Source organism: Ptychodera flava (assembly GCF_041260155.1).
Source record: "Ptychodera flava strain L36383 chromosome 3 unlocalized genomic scaffold, AS_Pfla_20210202 Scaffold_25__1_contigs__length_14229661_pilon, whole genome shotgun sequence".
Taxonomy (NCBI): Eukaryota; Metazoa; Hemichordata; class Enteropneusta; family Ptychoderidae; genus Ptychodera; species Ptychodera flava.
The window spans coordinates 11599350-11619060 of record NW_027248279.1 but is presented as its reverse complement, the minus strand read 5'-3'; the positions used below and the strand labels follow the sequence as shown (position 1 = coordinate 11619060).

Below are 19711 nucleotides of genomic sequence, written 5' to 3'. Positions count from 1 at the left end.
CAAAATGCTCCTAGATATGAGGCATAGAGTAAGATGTGTGAAGTCAATTTCAAAAGGCTATGTAATATTTTATCAATATCACACTGATGTTTTAGCAAATTCACACAAGATCACCATACTGCCGTCTTGTGAATCGACAGCAATGATTTCTGGCATGGTACAATAGTCACATATGCAAATTGTAACTCGTAATGTAACTCGACGATTGACCCGGCAGTCTACAGATTTGGATGTATATATATTTATGTAGTTCTATATAGGAAAATTGACTGGTGATTGTTAGCAAAGATACGCAAAGTCCATTTTTACTAATTTTTTGGAATTCCAAATGTGTAATGATACTTAGGAAATACTGATAAAGCTCATCAAAGCAGTTATGATTAGTGCTTTTCACTCACCATAACCTTGTACACCGCACCAATATTCCTCTCAGTAGTATCTGTGTCCAATACTCTGACCAGACTTTCTTTTCTCACCTTTCTAGCTTTTGTTAGCGCTCCCGATTGTCTACCTGTGACAGTGTGACTGGTGTTGCCTTGCATCTTCAGTTGAACCCCTTGCTCAGCAAACTGATCACCTGGTTTAGTGAGTCCATCGCCTAATGAATAGACAATCAATGAGAATATTTTTGTTGTTTCTAACCTTACCTTGACCATTAATTGTCTTACATGTACTGGTGCTGTTTATGGAAAGACAGTTGAAAGTTACGAAGTTAACAATTCAAGAAGCGGCAGAAGATCTGCAAAGAATTCAGATATTTTCAACTTACTTTGACAGAAAAAGTGGTCGATCCTATCAAACTGTTCCTGGTCATAGGTGGCTTTGAGTTTCAATGGAATGTTAAATCTCTCAGCCAACTCTCTCATCTCATCAGTTATCAGCAATGGTTCAAATGCCTTGGCAAATCTACCATTGTGACAGGCTGACTTGAATCTGTAGAGACAGATTATGCCTAGGAAATTAATTGCCATTCCCAGAGAGCTCAGTGTATGTCCACAGCATCTTGGACACCATTTCTCGCGTTTTTTGGCTCGTCTCCTGATTTCCTCGCTGTTAACGTTTACCGCATTATCAGCATTTTCTTTGAAAAGTTGCATGCATTCCTTTAAAACTTCATCAACTTTCTCCATGCTTTTCTTAACCAGTGCGGTTTTAGAGTCGTCAACTGGACGTTGTGTGAATAAGACGTCTAATTGATCCTTTAAGTTTTGCTTACGCTCGAGAAAACCTCTGTCATCTAAGTTAATACTCACATTGAGGCCTGGTAGAAAATAGAAACATCAATCTAGTCAGTGATGTTCAATATAAATTTTTTAAACCAACCATGTAAAAGAAAGTTTATGTAATCAAATATAGGTATACTGCAATCAATTTGGAAATAAAGAATTAAGCAACAATTAAGGCAACTTTTAATTCTACAGGAAGTACGGTAGGCTAACAGTCAACTCAACATACGTATTTTGCTTGCCTTTGTCCAATAATACGGTTTGTACTGAATCCTTCGTTCTGCTATAAAGCTATAAGACACAAATCTTACCATCCGACGGCACTCTAGATTCTTCTGCCAACAAAGAAGCAAATCTAGCATAACTTTCTTCCACTTCCAGACTGGCCATAAAATCAGTCCTCAGTTCCTTTGCACGCTTGTAGGCCAACCCTGCATCCTGCACTGCTGACATGATCTTTTCATCCCATTCGTTGTCACTTTTAACTAAACAGCCGTTGCCTGCATACGTGAAATGTTCACCGATATAGTAGCCGAGTTGTGATTTTGGATTAAGAAATGTAGGTACGCCCATTGAAATACTTTCTAGACCAAAGAATCCATAGTTAACACGACACTGTGGGATAAGACATACGTGACACTGCTTAAGCAATGATACTGTATTTCGAGCAGTGCAGTCAGTGATAACGTTTATTTCCACCAAGTTTTTCTTCATTTTCTTCTTCATGTAACTCTCTACTTGATGAACAGCTCGTGCTGGCACACCTGCTATGATCCAAGTGACATTACGAACATCCGTATCTTGTAGTTTTGCCGCGATTCTTTCTACAGAAGCTGCTATTTTGTCATATTCTTGAAGTTCTCCTTTGGGACTTATTAAAAATTCTCCATAGGAGAGAATAACCAGCTGTCTTATATTCCCTGGTACGCTGACTTCCTGTGACCTGTACAGCCCTCCTGTCGTAGGTAGGAGTTTAATGTGAGGTATTGTTCTTTGGACAGCCCTGTATGCATTTTCGAAGTAGTGATGTATGCCAGGACCAATTGACACAATGGCATCAGCCTCATCCACCATTCTTAACATGTCATTCTTTAGCGTCTGTTGTTCTCCACTTTCTTTAGCATGGTAATCAGGGTGGAGTGCGTTGATTAGGTAGAGCTTGGCGTGACTGAAAAAAGTCTTACGAATGTAAGCAGCAGCACCAGCAGTAAACGGGGCGTAACCAATGACGTATTTAATGTTTCCCAGCGCTTTTAAATCTTTGTAATAACTTTCAGGGTTAAACAACCAACGAATATCAATAGGATCATCCTTAGGATCAATGTACTCGTTTCGTTTACCAGGTATCAAAGTAATACCAGCTTCCTCTGCATCTTTGGCTTGAGCGTCACTCACAGCAACATCCAACAGGGTTGCGTATCCTTTCAAATGTATTCTCCTTCTCGAGCATATGTCTTTGAAAAGATTTCTGTGAAATTCTGGAAACCCAAACTTTTCAGTATCCCATGAGTCGAAGACGATCAGAGCTTCCTCGTGGTCTTGTGGATGTGTTGACGTGGCACCAGCCATCGTTTAATACAGATTAGTGAAAAGTAAAATTGATCTAAAATAGAACAAAAAAAAGTATTGATATTATTTTAAGATATTACATGTTAGGTATTACACTGGACTGAATTAATTTCATGACATTAGATGAGATGTAATCTTATCTTTCAGGCTGCTGTTATTATTCAATTTATTTAATTTTTCATTTCCCTTTGATCTTTCATGTGTTGATAGCCTTATTTGGCAAACATAACAAAAATACTAAATAACTGTAGGGCCATTATGGAGGTAGGAAGAGACAGAAACATTCATGGTTGTATTATATGTACTGAAACAACTTGTCCTAATTTGCTTTGAAAGTTGTTATCCATGTCAACCCAATCTGAACAACGGTTACAGAGTTTTAGCAATTTGCTGTATTTTCCTTTTTCCTCTTCATTTGCACATTTTTGACACTGACATGTTAATTTGAAAAACTAAGGTGGTAGGTACTGTGATTTAGGAGATTTTGGTGTAGACGGACTAGCGAACATGCATACACACACAGACATGTAAATAAGATGCAAATGAGACTGATTCACCTCGTAAGATAAGCAATATATATATATATATATATATATATATATATATATATATATATATATATATATATATATATATATATATTATATATACCAAATGTGAGCTAAAAATTAGCATGAAAATATGGAAATATATGTTTTGTTTAAAAGAAGTTTTGGGGTACAGATCTTGTAATTTTGGCCACGTTCTGCCGGCTTTATTTAAATGAAATGCCAGATATGATACATGTATTCTTGAAAAAAATGAGAAGTGCTGCATATTTTACTGGACAGATGTATTTGTAGAAGATACATTCTCAACTGTAAATGAGTATTTGTTCAAATGAGTCAACATTACCCAAAAAAATGCTAATGAGCAACAAGCGTAAACGTGGTGAAAATCTCAAACATTGGTCAGATTGTCTCGAGAAGGCGATAAACTTATCATACTGTACAAAAAAGTGTTGCATTGATGTCACCATGAGTAAATCTAAAGAAGCCTGTCATTTACAAGATGCAGGATAGTATTAAGTATACACACACGAAGTGTCATCTGGATAGACAGCCAACTTTGCTGCTTTCATCCAACAAGGACAGCTTATTAATCACCAACTCTTACATCTATGGATGTAATATGACAATTTTGTTTGATAAAAATGCTTGGCAATTTAGTTTGAAAGGTTTTGTGTCTTCCCATTGTCATGTTGTATAATTACGGAATGTTTGTCCGTGTAAGTCAAGTAATGGCTTCGATACAAATCACTGTTTTGATGCTTGTAAATGTAGCATATCTGATGCCACAGATTCCTTGGTGTATATTGGTTTGTTATTGGAAATTTCCCCATTTGTCTACTATGATACTGCAATACTTGTTTAATTTGGGGGCAGTTTGGGACATACCATTATCATGTAGGTGTGGCAGCATTATTAGCTCCCATAGCCATATGTATATATGGCAATGGAAGCTATTCTTATAGGCTAGGGAAATGTCTGTATGTCTGTATGTCTGTCCGTCAACATCAAAAACTCCAAAACCGCTGTACATTTCATCTTGATATTTGGTGTGTACATGGATGATGGGCTGTAGATGAGATTTTGTTCAAATGAAGTTGTCATTGCCAAAAATATGCAAATTAAGTGAAAAAATGTAAAAACAGTCAAATTGAAAAAACTCAATAACCACTGAGCAGATTACATGAAAAATTAGCATGTGAGTACTTTGGGCTGACATGAAATGATTGTGCACATCTTGGGTCAGTATCTTGGACTTGCTATTTTTCATGAATTTTTTTGTAATTTTCTCCCATTTTTGGTCAAAAAATCTCCTGCTCTGAGCGTGGTATTGTGTCAGTGTATATGATCATGGAGGTAGTAGAGACCTCCATGATATGATCAACAGGGCTTATGATGAACAACGAAATAGATGCTTTGCGAAATCGCGAAATAACGAAATGACAACATTTCCACAACCCCCAAATTTTTCTTCATAAAATCTAATATTTAAATAACGTCCGTGACCGCAGCAGTTGGTTTACTGGGTTTAATGAACGGATTAGGTATGTAATGGAATATTTTGAAGTGACTTCAATCACGGTCGAGCTACAAAGTGATACATGGCAAAATCATGGGCCGCCATGAAAATATCAGTATGAACACTACTCCCACAGTCACTACAGTACCTGTTTAGTCAGGGAGTTGTGAAGCTTCACAAATCTCTCTCGAAATAAAGCCATAACATTTTGGAATTGAGGTTTTTAATCTTCAAACACTAGCTAGCTGTCGAAACGCAGCTATCTGTTGGCGGGTAGGGTGCGTAGCTATGCGGTGGCAGGGTTGACCTTTGATCCGCAAAGCTCTGCATGCATGGCAGGGCACAGGCGACCCAATAAGTATTACTGAGTTTTTCCACACTGTTTTCTCTATCATTTTCTCTTCTTTCTTCATGCTCTGAATGATCGGAATAAATATATAAAATAAATGGTTTATATAACTTAACCTAGCCTGACTATTTACTTTACACTTCATTACAAGGACGTATATCTCTCATACACACATGCTGTAATTAATTAGTCAACACAACTAATCATACTAATCCATGGACTTGTCAGACGTTGGTCAACATCTGAAAGATAGGTTTTAGTATTCCATTCCTATCTTTCGCGATGTTGATCAACCCGTAAAATCCCTGATAAGTCCACGGATTAGCATAATTAGTTGTGTTGACTAATTAATTACAGCATGTGTGTATGAGAGATATACGTCCTTGTAATGGAGTATAAAATAAATGAAGAGTCACAGAGGCTATATAAACCATTTATTTTATTTATCATTCAGAGCATGAAGAAAGAAGAGAAAATGATAGAGAAAACAGTGTGGAAAAACTCAGTATGGAAAAACCATACGTGCAAAACAGCCTTGATTAAACTTAGCAACTTGTGGCTAAAAGCTATGGATAATGGAAATATTAATGGAGTAGTGTTTTTGGATCTTAAGAAAGCTTTTGATCTGGTTGATCATAGTGTATTGTTAGAAAAATTATCAATTTACAGGTGTGATGGGTAAATCTCTTCGGTGGTTTAAATCTTACCTACAAAATCGCATGCAATTGGTTCAATTAGAAATTTTTACTCTACAAAGCAACATATTTTGACTGGCGTTCCCGAGGTAGTATACTTGGGCCTTTATTTTTCATCATTTACATAAATGATTTGCCACTTTATATTGATAATAACATTGACATGTACGCAGATGATTCAACCATAACTACCAGTGCAAATGTATTCAAGAAATTGAGACAACTTTGAACTCTGACTTAAATAATGTTCATAATTGGTGTAAGAATAATAGAATGGCCATTAATTGTGACAAGACAAAGACAATGATTGTAACAACGCAACAAAGATGTAGACATTTGAATAAACAACTTTAGACTGTAATCTTGGTGAAACGGAATTGCAAGCAGTACACTGTGAAAAGATTCTTGGTACGCTTGTCGATGAAAATCTGTCATGGAAGCAGCACTGTGACAGGATTTTTAAAAAAGTAAATAGTAATATTGCTTTGCTCAAGAGAATAAGACAGTTTTTTACCTATGAATATAAGAAAACTTTTTATAATAGCTATATTTTACCACACTTGGATTACTGTTGTCATTTATGGGGAGCATCACCGTTTATGAAAAGGTTGCATAAGATTCAGAAACGTGCTATCAGAGTGATGTGTGATGCAAGGTATAATGCTTCGACCGAGCATTTTTTTAAAACAATGCATATAATGCCATTACCAGATAGAATAGTTTATAAGAATGTTTGTATGGTTTTTAAATGTTTAAATAATCTTGCACCGCAATATATGACAAGTTTTTTTACCGAAATTGATCATAAAAGAGTTACAAGATCCAAGATGCAAAAATTGTTAGTGGTTCCTGCAACAAATAAGGATTTTTATCGAAAAGGCTTTACTGTAAATAGTGCCAATCAGTGGAATAATGTCGATTTAAATATAAGATCTAGTAACTCATTAAGCATTTTTAAAACTGCCTACCTGAAAGCTTATTGGGTATAATTTTTTGTGTTTGTAAGTTTTAGTTTTCTTGTTAAATTTGTTTTTGTTATCTAGTGTGATTGTGCATTTTTTTCCTCCTGTGTGCAGGTGGTGACTCCTGGCCACTTTTTTCTGTGCATTGTATTGTTCTAGCTTTGTTTGTCATGTTTCATGTTGTTCTGCTTTGTATCAGTTTGTATGTTCATTTGAGGGCCCTGGGGAAGATAAGCATCTTTACTGAAACTTACCAGGCTACCCTCGTTAAACAAGGTTTAATAAAATAAAATAAAATAAAATAAAATAAAGTAATACTTATTGGGTCGCCTGTGCCCTGCCATGCATGCAGAGCTTTGTGGATCAAAGGTCAACCCTGCTACCGCATAGCTACGCACGCTACCCGCCACAGATAGCTGCGTTTCGACAGCTAGTGTTTGAAGATTAAAAACCTCAATTCCAAAATGTTATGGCTTTATTTCGAGAGAGATTTGTGAAGCTTCACAACTCCCCTGACTAAACAGGTACTGTAGTGACTGTGGGAGTACGTGTTCATACTGATATTTTTATGGCGGCCCATGATTTCGCCATGTATCACTTTGTAGTTCGACCGTGATTGAAGTCACTTCAAAATATTCCATTACATACCTAATCCGCTCATTAAACCCAGTAAACCAACTGCTGCGGTCACGGACATTATTTAAATATTAGATTTTATTAAAGAAAAAATTGGGGGTTGTGGAAATGTTGTCATTTCGTTATTTCGCTATTTCGCAAAGCATCTATTTCGTTGTTCATCATAAGCCGATCAACAGATGCAACAGTTGCCAACCGTTTCATAATGATACTTCAATGGACGGTGCATCAACATTTATTAAAATGCACTTGACTATGAATATCAGAAGCTATTAAAGCTCCGTAGAAGCTGTTACACTCTTACTTGCCACACATAACCAAATGTGAGGAAAGCTTCATTAACACTATTTTCTAATTTGCCCGCCCGCTGAAAAACTACGCACAGACACCATTTTGCACGAACAGGTTCGTTGGCGGCACCTGCAGCTTTTATATCAATGTTGAATTTAATACCACAAAAGTGTCATGATTGAACCAGTGTTGGTCTGTTGGAATACAGGGAGAGTGGATTACAGCGCGTTCATGTAGCCATGTAGCAAAGTGCTTCCTGTTCTTGTTAGTGGGGACACACATTCGAACCTATGGCGAAGCTTTAGAGCGCGAATATGTACAACCCCCTTGAAAGGCGATTAAAACAAATCCTACCTTTAAGGAATCGCGTTGTCTGGTTGTTTCTGCTCTCAGTACGTCACGATAAAAGGGAGGCCGTATATGGAGCTTGTGAAGCTGTTCAGAAAACCTCCTCTCTTCTACAGTAGAAACGTCCGGTGTTTTAATAGTGAAAAAATATGGCTGGCTGCTTGGTGAACGGGTTGTATGGGTAAGCTGTGCCGGGTCAAAGTCCATGCATGCTGCCGTTTATAAATCTGTGTCGCCTCGTCACCCTATAAGGTCATGCTGTAACAACATGGCGGATGGTTTCTGGCGGAATGCGTTTGATTTTCGGTAAATAGATTAAAATTTACTTTGTAACTATCCCTACACTCTTTCTCCGTGTTGTCATTTGCTTCTTTGAAAGTCATTTTACGCCAAAAACAACTACCAACTGTTGCCTGTGTCTGTTCGGTTATACAAATGACATTCACAACGCATACAATAATGACATGTTGACAACGGAACTTGCTAGAGGTATTGAAATCCGATGCATAGGAAATTGTAGACCTTAATCTTGCAGTTAACATTGCCACAATGTACATAAATGTCGTGTTGAAAAAAAAAACATTAAACAAATAAATGAAATGTTTTAAAAGTGCAATCTACACATGCAGTCTCATTGTATTCTGTGCAAGTCATGTACTGTACAATTAAACGTGTTGTATTGAATCACTGACCCTAAAAAGAGTTGTAAAGTGAGTACTTGAATACGTCACTGCAAGTTACACCAGCAGTATCGGACGCAAGTGGTGATGGTGGGTCGATGGAGCTCGGGTCAAGGGTCATCGCAACAGAAGGGATCAGCACGGAGTGGCGTATATTTGATTTCGGGGCAGGGGGCTAGCTTGAGAATTTAAACATGTTGCTGGCTATTTATGGGGGGAGATTGTCAGCCAATTGGATAGGGGAAAATGCTTCAAAGAAGGCTTTCAAAATTAATTTGTTGCTATGTACGCTGAGATAGAACACTGTGTCTTCAGTGGTGTCTGGAGCTGCTTAATTACTTCCCCCTTACGTAGATACGTTGATAATTAATCAGTGAATAATTTTGTTTTGTGAATTTGTGATTGCGTTAACTAAAGTCTTCTGTCACACCTGTTAATAATGACTTAGATTCCATACATTAGGCGGAAATTTTAAACGACAAGACCTGTAAACACTGGTTAAAAACAAACAACATATATGCAATAAAGAAAAACTTCACATGAAGCAAGTGTTTGCTAAACCAAAAATCATTTTACATAGTTTTTGCAATGAATATTTGAAGAATATATGCACATTGTATAAAACTTTGGTGAACTCAGGAAAACATCACAAACTTTTTACTTAAACCTAAAAAATTCCACGAAAAGGTAAAAAGGGCTTCTTTTGTCCATAAAAAAGATGTGTCAAACAATTTTATGTAAAGGTTTCATGAAACAGGAATTTTTTTGAAGTGCTTGGTATCTGAAAACCAAAGTTCAAAGCTGAAGTAACCAGAAAAGTTTTCTGTGCAGAAGTATTTTGTTGATATCTGAAAGACTAGGCTGTACTAAATCAACAAAGCTACTTTTGTCGCAACTTAAAAATATTTGAATGTCAACATCTGTAGGAACCAGCAAAGTGAATTTTAAAAGATCTACACAAGCTGTTTCTAGGACAATTTATAACTGCCAATTAAGAATAAAAAGACCAAAAACTACAGAAAATAGCAGATGGGTGGAGGTAACATTTTCTGTTACATTTTCATTTTTATGTATGGAATAATCAAGAAGTGTCAGGATCTGTTCTGGGAACCTCGGCATCACGCATCATTGAGGTAAACAAGCTTGTCTTCCGAATGAGATGACCGCCCTCTAGCGGTAGTTACATCAAATTTAAACGTAAAGCGTACCGTGTCACTACACGTACTTCGCTTTGCCAAATCTTAGACACACACAAGTTGTAAATAATTTCAGCCTGAATCCTACATCGTACATCTTGACATATACAATAAGTGATTGATGCACATAAATATGGTTTTAGAGAAACCAGAGCTGCAGCTAGTGTTTTCCCTGATAGGTTTGGTATGCATTTATTCCTTATGGATCGTGTAACTTTATCCACAGTCGCTACAATCACTGTTTCAGACAGTTTCCTTAAAAATCTGCAACTTGAAACTATGACCACACATGCTTACTCTGTGTCACCCATCGAAATTTGATTTCTGAATTGCGCCCCCACCCCATTCATAAAGAATGTTACTCAATGACATTACTTCTGCTCTGTCTCATGTACAATTTTACTGATGACTTTGTTTCTGCTCTGATACAATTTTACTCAATGACAATACAGAACAATTATCAGTAGATCTACAATGTGTTAAAATGCAGGTCAAAGTGATATGAAGTCAAAGTAAATGATTGGACGCATCTGATGAAAAAATATATAGCTATAAAAATTTATTTTGCATCTTTGAAAAATTGACATGCATATTTAATGTTAATTACAGATTTCAGTACATCAAATCTCAGTAAGTTTTTATTTCCTTCAATATTTCTTATATTGTACATCATTTGCATGTATTCCTGACAATGACATATATTTGAGGTATATAGTTTGTTCAATGTGTATAAAGCTGGCGTCAATGAACTCGTCCCACTCTTGTTGTTACTGTTTATCTTATTAGTACGGACTGTCTATTTAATATTTTCCTACCCTTTTCATTGAATTCATCTTTTCACAATACTCATCAATCCGCACATTCTTAAAACATCTAGAGGATAAGGGGCCTTCGATAATAAAAGCTGACGCACAAGAAACGTAATTCCTTCGTTTTACCTGAAACCCCCTCCCTCCCCCCTCAAAACGAAAGTTCTGATGCGAAATCAATTTCGTATTATGATGCCGCTTCTGACAAACCCACACGCACCTCTCCGATCCGCACGCCCATGAAAAAATACTGGAAGGGCACATTAATTAATAAACCTCCACTTTACGCGTTTCACTTTTTAAGGCAGAACATTTTATTGCATTTTGCACATAGGAAAATGTTTCACATACATGTTTCAAGTTGAAAAAGCATACAAGTTTTTATTTCACGTTCATGTCTTTTCGTTCTCTTTTCGTCTCTCTGTGTTTTGCACAGTCCCCTGTGGTCTGTTCCGCTCTGCGTCTATGCGCCCCATAGACGTGTGTACATATGCCTGAGAAAAACCGGTTTTTCTCAGGCAAAAGTACACACGTCTATGGGGCGCATAGATGCGATCGGAATAGACCACAGGGGACTGTGGTATTTTCTGGTCATTCTGTTCTCGATGAACGCGAAGGTAGTTTTGCATTCTCGCTGCAAAGTCGCACTTCGAAAACAACAGAAAATCCTTATGCGATTTTGATGCACACAAAACGAAATGAGCTTTTACCCCCTCCCCCCTAAACGAAATAGTCAGGTGGCTTAACAAAAATATCGTTACACGGATGACAAAAGTGCCAAATTTGCTACAGATGTTCGCATATATATGTAGATCAAAATTAGCTATTGCTCCAAAAATTTGGGCCACCGGAAAGGCTCGATGACGTCATAAATTCAAAATGGCCGCCATTATAACGCTTAAAAATGGTAAAATACGTCTAATTCAGGCAGTTTTCAAGATTTTCTTGAATAAACTGACAAAAACATTCCAAATTACGAATACAACATAAAATTGATGCAAATCAATTATTATGATGACGTCATAAATCCAAAATGGCCGACCAAATTCAAAATATCACCCATAATATCGTCTGATAATGTTCAAATACTGTTAATTAAGCGTGTTTCAAGCATTTTAGTGCCTGAACTGAGAACACCCCAAATTACAGACAAAACATATAATTGATGCAAATTAATTATTGTGATGACGTCATAAACCAAAATGGCAACGAAAATTATGAAGTTCACTATGCTTAATAGCCCATTTACGTAACAAAATGATAGTTCAAAGGTAATGTACAATTTGTCTTGATGATCCATAAACTCAAAATAAATGATAAATGTACTAAAACTTAGCCAATAAGCTCAACACAAATTACAAACTCTTACAAAATAATTTATTATTTCACAATGGCCTCTGTCTGAAAAACTGAATCAATATAAAGGAAATGAAGGCAACTTTACCCATCGGTTCTACCTTTGAAAGTGTTACGTTATAGTGAGTAGGTCAATAGTAGTGTGATTTCATGATAACGAAAAACATGGCGAGAAACCGGTGAATAAATCATGCCTTGACCCTGGTCATGTGACCTTGGTCCCTGAAAAAAGGTTTTATGTTTGTGATTTTGTCTTTTACTTCCTTTGTTTCAGAAGCCTTTTTTGTTGAATTTTCTTGGTTTTTTATGTCTCGATGTGTGGTGACAGACACATAGTTTTGTGCTACAATAGTCCTCTTTTTGGAGGATGTGCTGGCCTAAAAAGACCTTTTGGTCAGGGTTTTATGAACAAAGAGAAGACTTTTTTTTGCTTTTGAAGCTAGCTTAGCTTACTTTTTTGCAGCTTTCGTGAATTTTATGAGAAGCATCTTTGCCTTTCGTTTTTGGTCTCGTTTTGCTGTTTGGAAACCAAAAACATAAAAAAACCCAGGAAGAACATAAACAGAAATGGAAGGTTAAACAAAGACAAGAACTCAGAAAGATTCTCAGATTCATCAACAATCTTGCAAATCAAACCTTAACAAATGTTGCAATCAAAGCATTAAGCAAAGGCTTGAAATTTATTCCCACTCCGAAGTGCCTATACAGAAAAATTGTCGTATGAGATATCAACAAATTTATTCGCATCATATGATTGTGCAATATCATGAGAAGCAAACAATCAATCAATCAGACATCTGTTCTAAGATAAGTCCATGTTCGACACTACTAACAGCGGAAAACCCAAAAATTGTAAAACTGTCTCGAAGCAACTTGGCTTCGATGGATAGAGGAAATTCCATTCACAACCACATCAGAAAGAACATGAATCTAGCAGAAAGACTGCCCGAACAATCTGTCTAAAACAAACACATATCAATAAAACCCATCAAAAAAGGAAGAGGCATATCAATTGTGAATAAGACAAATGACATTAAAAAAAGTTATGGACAGCTGCGAAATGTACACTATTACACTTGGCGACATTAACTGTACAGTGGATATTGTATATGAAATCATTTATCTGCGACAAGAAGATCATTTACGAGCTGATTTACAGTTTCTCCATTCCCATAAGTAGAATTATTTGTACACCACGATGGTATATCCTACCAAAATACACAAAACCAAAGCAGAAGGAAAATCATCACCCAACGTCTCAATAGAAATGGCTGCTCGAGAAAATAAACCACACTGCATGAAAACCCAATAATTCAGATAAATTCACATTAATGAGTTGCCTGTATTATAGTGTAATACACGTGAATTCACATGAATCCACATGAATACAGGCTTGCTGAATACAAAAAATGGATTCTTGACTGTATTCATCTGTATATGCACTCCTCAGCTAAAATACAGGCAATAATCCATGTTAATACAGTAAGTATTATAGGGTTTTTATGCAGTGCCAAATGCCGGAATTTCTAGACTTTGTCATAAAACCAATCGTGCAAAGATGACTTATGTATGTCAGGGACACAAAAAACTTCATTAACTAATTAGAATCAATAAAAAACAAGCAAACTCTATTCTGGTAACATTGGACGTTGTATCAATGTAGGAAAACATGCCAAAATGAAGCCCAAAATGCCGCGATCGTAGCGTTGGACTCTGAAACAATACTAGCCAACTGATATGATACAAAACCCAACCAACAACGTACATGAAATCCTTACTGTTGATTATTCTTAAACGCAACATATTTTAATTCAACTGTGAAAAATACAAACAAATCTATGGATGCAGTATGGGATCACCAGAAATAGCTGATATCACATACCATGAAACGGAGAAAGTTATATTAAATCCCAAATCCAGTCAAATATTCGTATGGAAATTTAAAAGGTGACATTTTCATGATTTAAAAAGGAAGAGAACATCAACTTATACCATTCAGAACATTTGTCGAGGAGTGCAACACCCTGTACACTACGTTCAACTTGGAAATCCATAATTGAACACTTTATCAACTAAATCGCATACCTGGACCTTGTAATCTTCAAATGTCAGACACGCAATCGAGAGACATGGCTCGATTTGAAAAATTACACAAAGCCATCTGACGATATTTATCTGCCACCGACCTCAAAAAAAGGTTAATGTCACAAAACGTCAGCCATCCTTCATCAACAAAAATAAGAGGAATGATGTAACAAAAAACTTGTCAGCGCAATCTCATCAAAACCAGCCTAATCAAACTGATAAGAAACTGGAAAATAATGAAGGGTGATTAAACGCTGCCTATGGTTTTCCAGAAAACCTATAATAACGTATAAAAAGAAGAAAAACATACAAGATATCCTCATTCAAGCAACATTCAAACACAATGAGAGTACATATGAAGGATTTGAGCAAAACTTCACGCAACAATCAGACCACAACATAATGATCTTAGCATCTCTCTTTGATGAACAATGGCTACCATTAAACTGAGCATGTGGGAATACAAAACCATTCAAGTGACTGAAGAAGTGACCCCACTTTGGCCCGAAATGCCGCTAGGAGGAATCACCAACATAAAGCCTTTTTTCTGGGACCAAGGTCACATTACGAGGGTCAAAGCACTATCGATTCACTGGTTTCTCACAATGTTTCCCTTATCACGAAACCACATTGATCTACTCACTATACCGTATCACAAGCAAAGGTAGAACCAGTGTGTGAAGTTGCCTTCATTTCCTTTATATCGATTCGATTTTTCAAACACAGACCATTGTTTACTAATCAATAATCTTATAAGAGTTTGTTACTTGTGTTGAACTTATTGGCTAAGTTTTGATACATTTATCTTTTATTTTGAGTGTATGGAATATTAATACAAATTGTACATTACCTTTAAACTATCATTTTGTCACGTAAATGGGCTATTGTACCAAGCACAGTGAACTTCATAATCGTCCATTTTGTAACTTTCGGTTGCCATTTTGGTTTTATGACGTCATCTCAAGAATTAATTTGCATCAATTGTATTTTTTGTCTGTAATCTGGGTGTTAATTTCAGTACAGGTGATAAAATGCTGAAAATAGACTTAATTAACAGTGTTTTAAAATTTTTAGACAATGTTATGGCGGACATTTTGAATTTGGTCGGCCATTTTGGCTTGATGACGTCATCATAATAATTAATTTGCGTCAATGCAATGTTTTATTATAATTGAGAATGTTTGTGTAATTTTATTCAAAAGAATATTGAAAACTGGCTGAATAAACCGTATTTTACCATTTTTAAGCAATATAATGGCGGCCATTTTGAATTTATGACGTCATCGAGCCGTTCCGGTGGCTCAAATTTTTGGAGCAATAGCTAATTTTGATCTACACATATATGTGAACCTCTGTAGCAAATTTGGCACTTTTGTCATCCGTGTAACGATCTTGCTGTTTTTTTTTGCTAAGCCACCTGTGCGTCAGCTTTTATTATCCACGGTCCCTAATGGACCCGGTGTCACTTGCGATAGCATTCTCTTTGTTTATACAATGCAATCTGTTACGATTCAGCTCCAGCACTATGCGATCTTTGGAACTCCTATGGTATGTTGACAAGAAGCTCTAAGTTGTTGACAGCTGGTATGAAAAAAACAAAAGTATTTTCCTTCGCGCAGCAAAGAGGGAGTGGCATCGACAACGTACTTACTATCCGTTTGTCTGCAGCCTGTCTTTCTGTCTCTATGCATATGTATGCCTGCATGTGTGACGTATATATGTATGTATGCTTGACAATGAATGGTTGACAGTGTTTATGTGTATACAAATACTTTGTATAGGGACTATGTATGTTTGAAAATGTAGGTGTGTGCACGTACCTCTATATATCTATCTGACCACAATTGTTTGTCTGTCAATGGACCATGGAATAAGCCAGGGTCAGTCTGTCCATAGACAGAGTTTAAGTACTGTCTATGGCGTCCATTTAACTAAATTTACTTGCTTTATATATTTGTCTATCTACCCTTCTATCAATCTATCTGTCTATCTGTATGTTTGTCTGCCTGCCTGCCTGCTTGCCTGCTTATCAAGCATTCTAGTAAGCAAACTCATCTTACGTCCGAATAAACGCAGTGATGCCGGCATAGCTCGGGCGTGTACCCCCGGTATACCATAACCTGATGAACGCCTGAGTGTGTTTACAGTCCAGGGTAGGATCTAGCAGTCTGAATGCTGGGGGTGTAATTTGAACAGCGCCCTCAGAAAAATAGCCTCGTTTTCATTTCCAAACAAAGGTCGCAGTAGTACGCTGGGGTCACACAAGCATGGGTCGCCTAAACATGCCTATATTCACGCTATACCGCGGACCCTGAGTGAATGTTATAGGTAATATGTGTTTTTTAGGAATTTGTTTCTGATATAAACAGTTTGTCATGTAAAAATAAACCTACCTTCAAAAGATTGTCGATGTGTATACTGAGTAGTTTCTGTTGCATAACACGATTTGGGTCTGTCTATGAAGGAGAAACGGGGCTAGTAAATGGTCTTCCGGGTCTTGAACACCGATCAAATTTCAGCAGTGTCTTTTTCAGTAACAATTGATTGTGTATACCAATTTTTAACTTCACAGAGCTATTTTACTGGAAATGGTACACTTTTCAATAGACCCTTGGCGAAACTTCGTCTAAAAATTTCACCTATCAATGCCGTTTTCCAGTACTTGTTACAGTGGGCATTATACATTCACCACAGATTAAGATGGCCTCTACAAACGAGAATAATTTTATGTTAACTACAACTACAGTTCTTTAGTACATTTTTTTCTCAGAATTTTAGAATTTATAAATTGTTTTATGTATTTTGAAGTCTGTTTCTATATATAGGAAAATGAGAGCAACTTTACACATCGTTTTCTACCTTTGATAGTGATGCGGTATATTGATTCGATCAATGTGGTTTAATGATATGGAGAAACATGGCGAGACACCGGTGAATCGATAGTGCTTTGACCCTGGTCATGTGATCTGGGTCCCCGGGAAAGAACCGGTTATGTGTTGGAGCTATTTATCCCACATGTTAATTTGATAGTAGCGATTGTTCATCAACCAGAGATGCTAGTATGGATATGTTGTGGTCTGAACTTTGAGTGGTTTGTTGGTCAGACCGTTCGTGTTTATTTTATCCTCGTGCTTGATTTGTGCCTGAACGAGGATGTCTCTTAAGTTTTTATTCCTTTTGTATGCTATGATAGGTTTTTTCTGGAAACAACTTTGACCAGTGTTTGATCGGCTTCTATTATTTTCCAATTTTTTGTTAGACATTGTTTGATTTGCCTGGTTTTGATGAATGGACTGAAGGTCGTTGTGTAAACCAGTTTTGTTCTTATGTCATATTCCTCTTATCTTTATCGGTGAGGTATCGTTGACGGTTGGTGAGATTAACATCTTTCTTTATTCGAGATATATCTCTTTTCTATAATCTCGTTGTTGAAGTTTACGTGTGAAAAAGTTGAGCTTTTCAATGAAGTTCATGCCGTTGTTGCATGTGCGAGCATATCAGAGAAGTTCACCTTTAATGAAGCCTTTGAAAGTGCCGCTCGGGTGACACGAATTTCTCAATAAATATTGGAACGTGTCGGTTGGTTTTGTGTTGGTTAAATTAAAAAGAAAATTAATAAGTTCTGAATTCAATATACTGCAAAGACAACAGCTTTATTCTAAATAAACCTGAAGTTTGATCAATACTTAAGCCTCAGAGACTTGACTGCAACAAACTGAGACAAATCAGACACGAAAAGTACGTCAAAAAAGTTAAAAGTGAACAACCATGAGGTCACATGCACAAGTTTTTCTATGGGAAGCCCCGGCTGGAAGCTTCGAAGCCATCCTCGGACTGTGATGACCCTGAAAAAAAAGAGGAAAATAATATAAAACACTGTGACACGAATTTTACGTATTACAACCTAAAAGTGTCACTTGATGATAGTTTCCCCCAAAAAAGTAACATTTGACCTAAAAATACGCACATTTTTATTTTGGGGATTTATTTCACTATGAGCGTATGCGAGTACACAGTGTACGTTAGTCTGGCAGAGACCCTGCGATTCGCGTTCTTCCCTGTTGGAACACGCGCGCGCCCTTCAGAGACGCGACGCGAATCCCAGGGTCTGGACGTTCTTGCAAGCGACCGGTCGGATTTCTGCCTGATCCGGGTACTTTATAGAACTCCACACATCCGTTAATCAAAACAAAAATGACAGGTAGCATAGCCAAATAAAATTAAAAATGAAAAATAAAAACATACCGCGTATATAGGTCTACCAGCTACTAGTATATATTCTCTCCGCCCAGTTAGACAGGTTTTTCTTTTGACGTCACTACCCTTATGAATATTCATATACTTGCAAGAACCGACAGTCGCTGTGTCTGGCAGCGCGTGCTCACAGCTGCACAGCGTAGTCTTCGAATGCAGGCCCATCGTGGGCGCGCACAAAACAAGGCACAGCGACTGTGGAGAGTCTAGGTGTACGTGTAAACGTACAGTACACTAATGGTGATTTGGCGCCATATTGGATTTTAGCGGCAAAACACAGCGGCGAACTTTGCCGCCCAACATCAAATTCCTGGCATGAACAGACAAAATTCTGCGGTAAAAAGCTAATTTATAGTATAATTCCACGAACTATGCTTGATTTTGGGCCTTAATTTCATGCTACCGTAGTTGGTACAGCAACACAAGTCCGCGCTCGACATATAACATCGTACTATGAAAAATCGCTGAAATCGCAAAATTCACTTTAATTTTTCAAACAGAGCCCCGAAAAGTCACTTACCTTCTCAGAAAATCCAATTGAAGAGATGAAGTTGGTCTCCAATGATAATTATCGGCGAAAAAAGAGGATTTGGGAGCGACTGAAAAACTGTGTTAGCCAGCCAACGGTCACAGTGTAGACTGAGTTGCTGAGTGCCGTTCGAAAGGAAATGGCATTTGCATATGCAAATTGCACCCCTAGCGTTCAGACTGTAGTGCTGAATGCTGGGACGTGGCACGGCCATTCCAGTGGGACAGGATAAACAAATATGTGATGAATTAATGCTTGGAGCGACACGACTAATGTCAAAAATTGACAGAAGTTAATGTAAGGCTGGTTCACAATAAACGATGAGGGGCCGGGGTTCTGGAGGAATTCAGGTGGATTCGAAAATTTGGGGGTAGTAGAGGGGGGACTTGAAAGTTTTGCTCTGTCTATTGGGGGACCTGAAAGTTTTTTGTTCCCTTTTACGGTTTGGTAGGTAATTCAGTGAAAATTGAAAAACAATTTAATGTCATCCAATTGTTTTAATATTAGTAATATTTAAACAAAATCTACAACCATTTTATCACATTTCATGACTTTAATCTCGAAAAAATCGAACATGTATGAGTCGTCGTATAGAGAACTTGAGCCTTGTAACAAGGCAGAAGCTGCAACTGTTGATTATTTTTATGTATGATGTGATA

At 37.1% G+C, this 19711-nt stretch overlaps 1 protein-coding gene across 1 annotated transcript; it reads right to left on the bottom strand.

Moving 5' to 3' along the window:
- Positions 1-380: 380 nt before the first annotated feature.
- Positions 381-2809, bottom strand: LOC139125146 (uncharacterized). Its single transcript, XM_070691251.1, has 3 exons — positions 1538-2809; positions 770-1261; positions 381-598 (listed from the first exon to the last, which is right to left on the bottom strand). Exons 1-3 carry the CDS (start codon positions 2793-2795, stop codon positions 381-383), a joined length of 1968 nt encoding a protein of 655 aa, XP_070547352.1. The 5' UTR covers positions 2796-2809.
- Between the last annotated feature and the right edge of the window lie 16902 nt (positions 2810-19711).

Bases quoted from the DNA above. Each gene is read 5' to 3' on its own strand.
- LOC139125146 (XM_070691251.1), bottom strand. From the start codon at position 2,795: ATGGCTGGTGCCACGTCAACACATCCACAAGACCACGAGGAAGCTCTG. The intron at 1,262-1,537 runs GTAAGATTTGTG...ATTTTCTACCAG, and splicing joins ATCTAGAGTGCCGTCGGATG to GCCTCAATGTGAGTATTAAC. The intron at 599-769 runs GTAAGTTGAAAA...TCTATTCATTAG, and splicing joins CGACCACTTTTTCTGTCAAA to GCGATGGACTCACTAAACCA.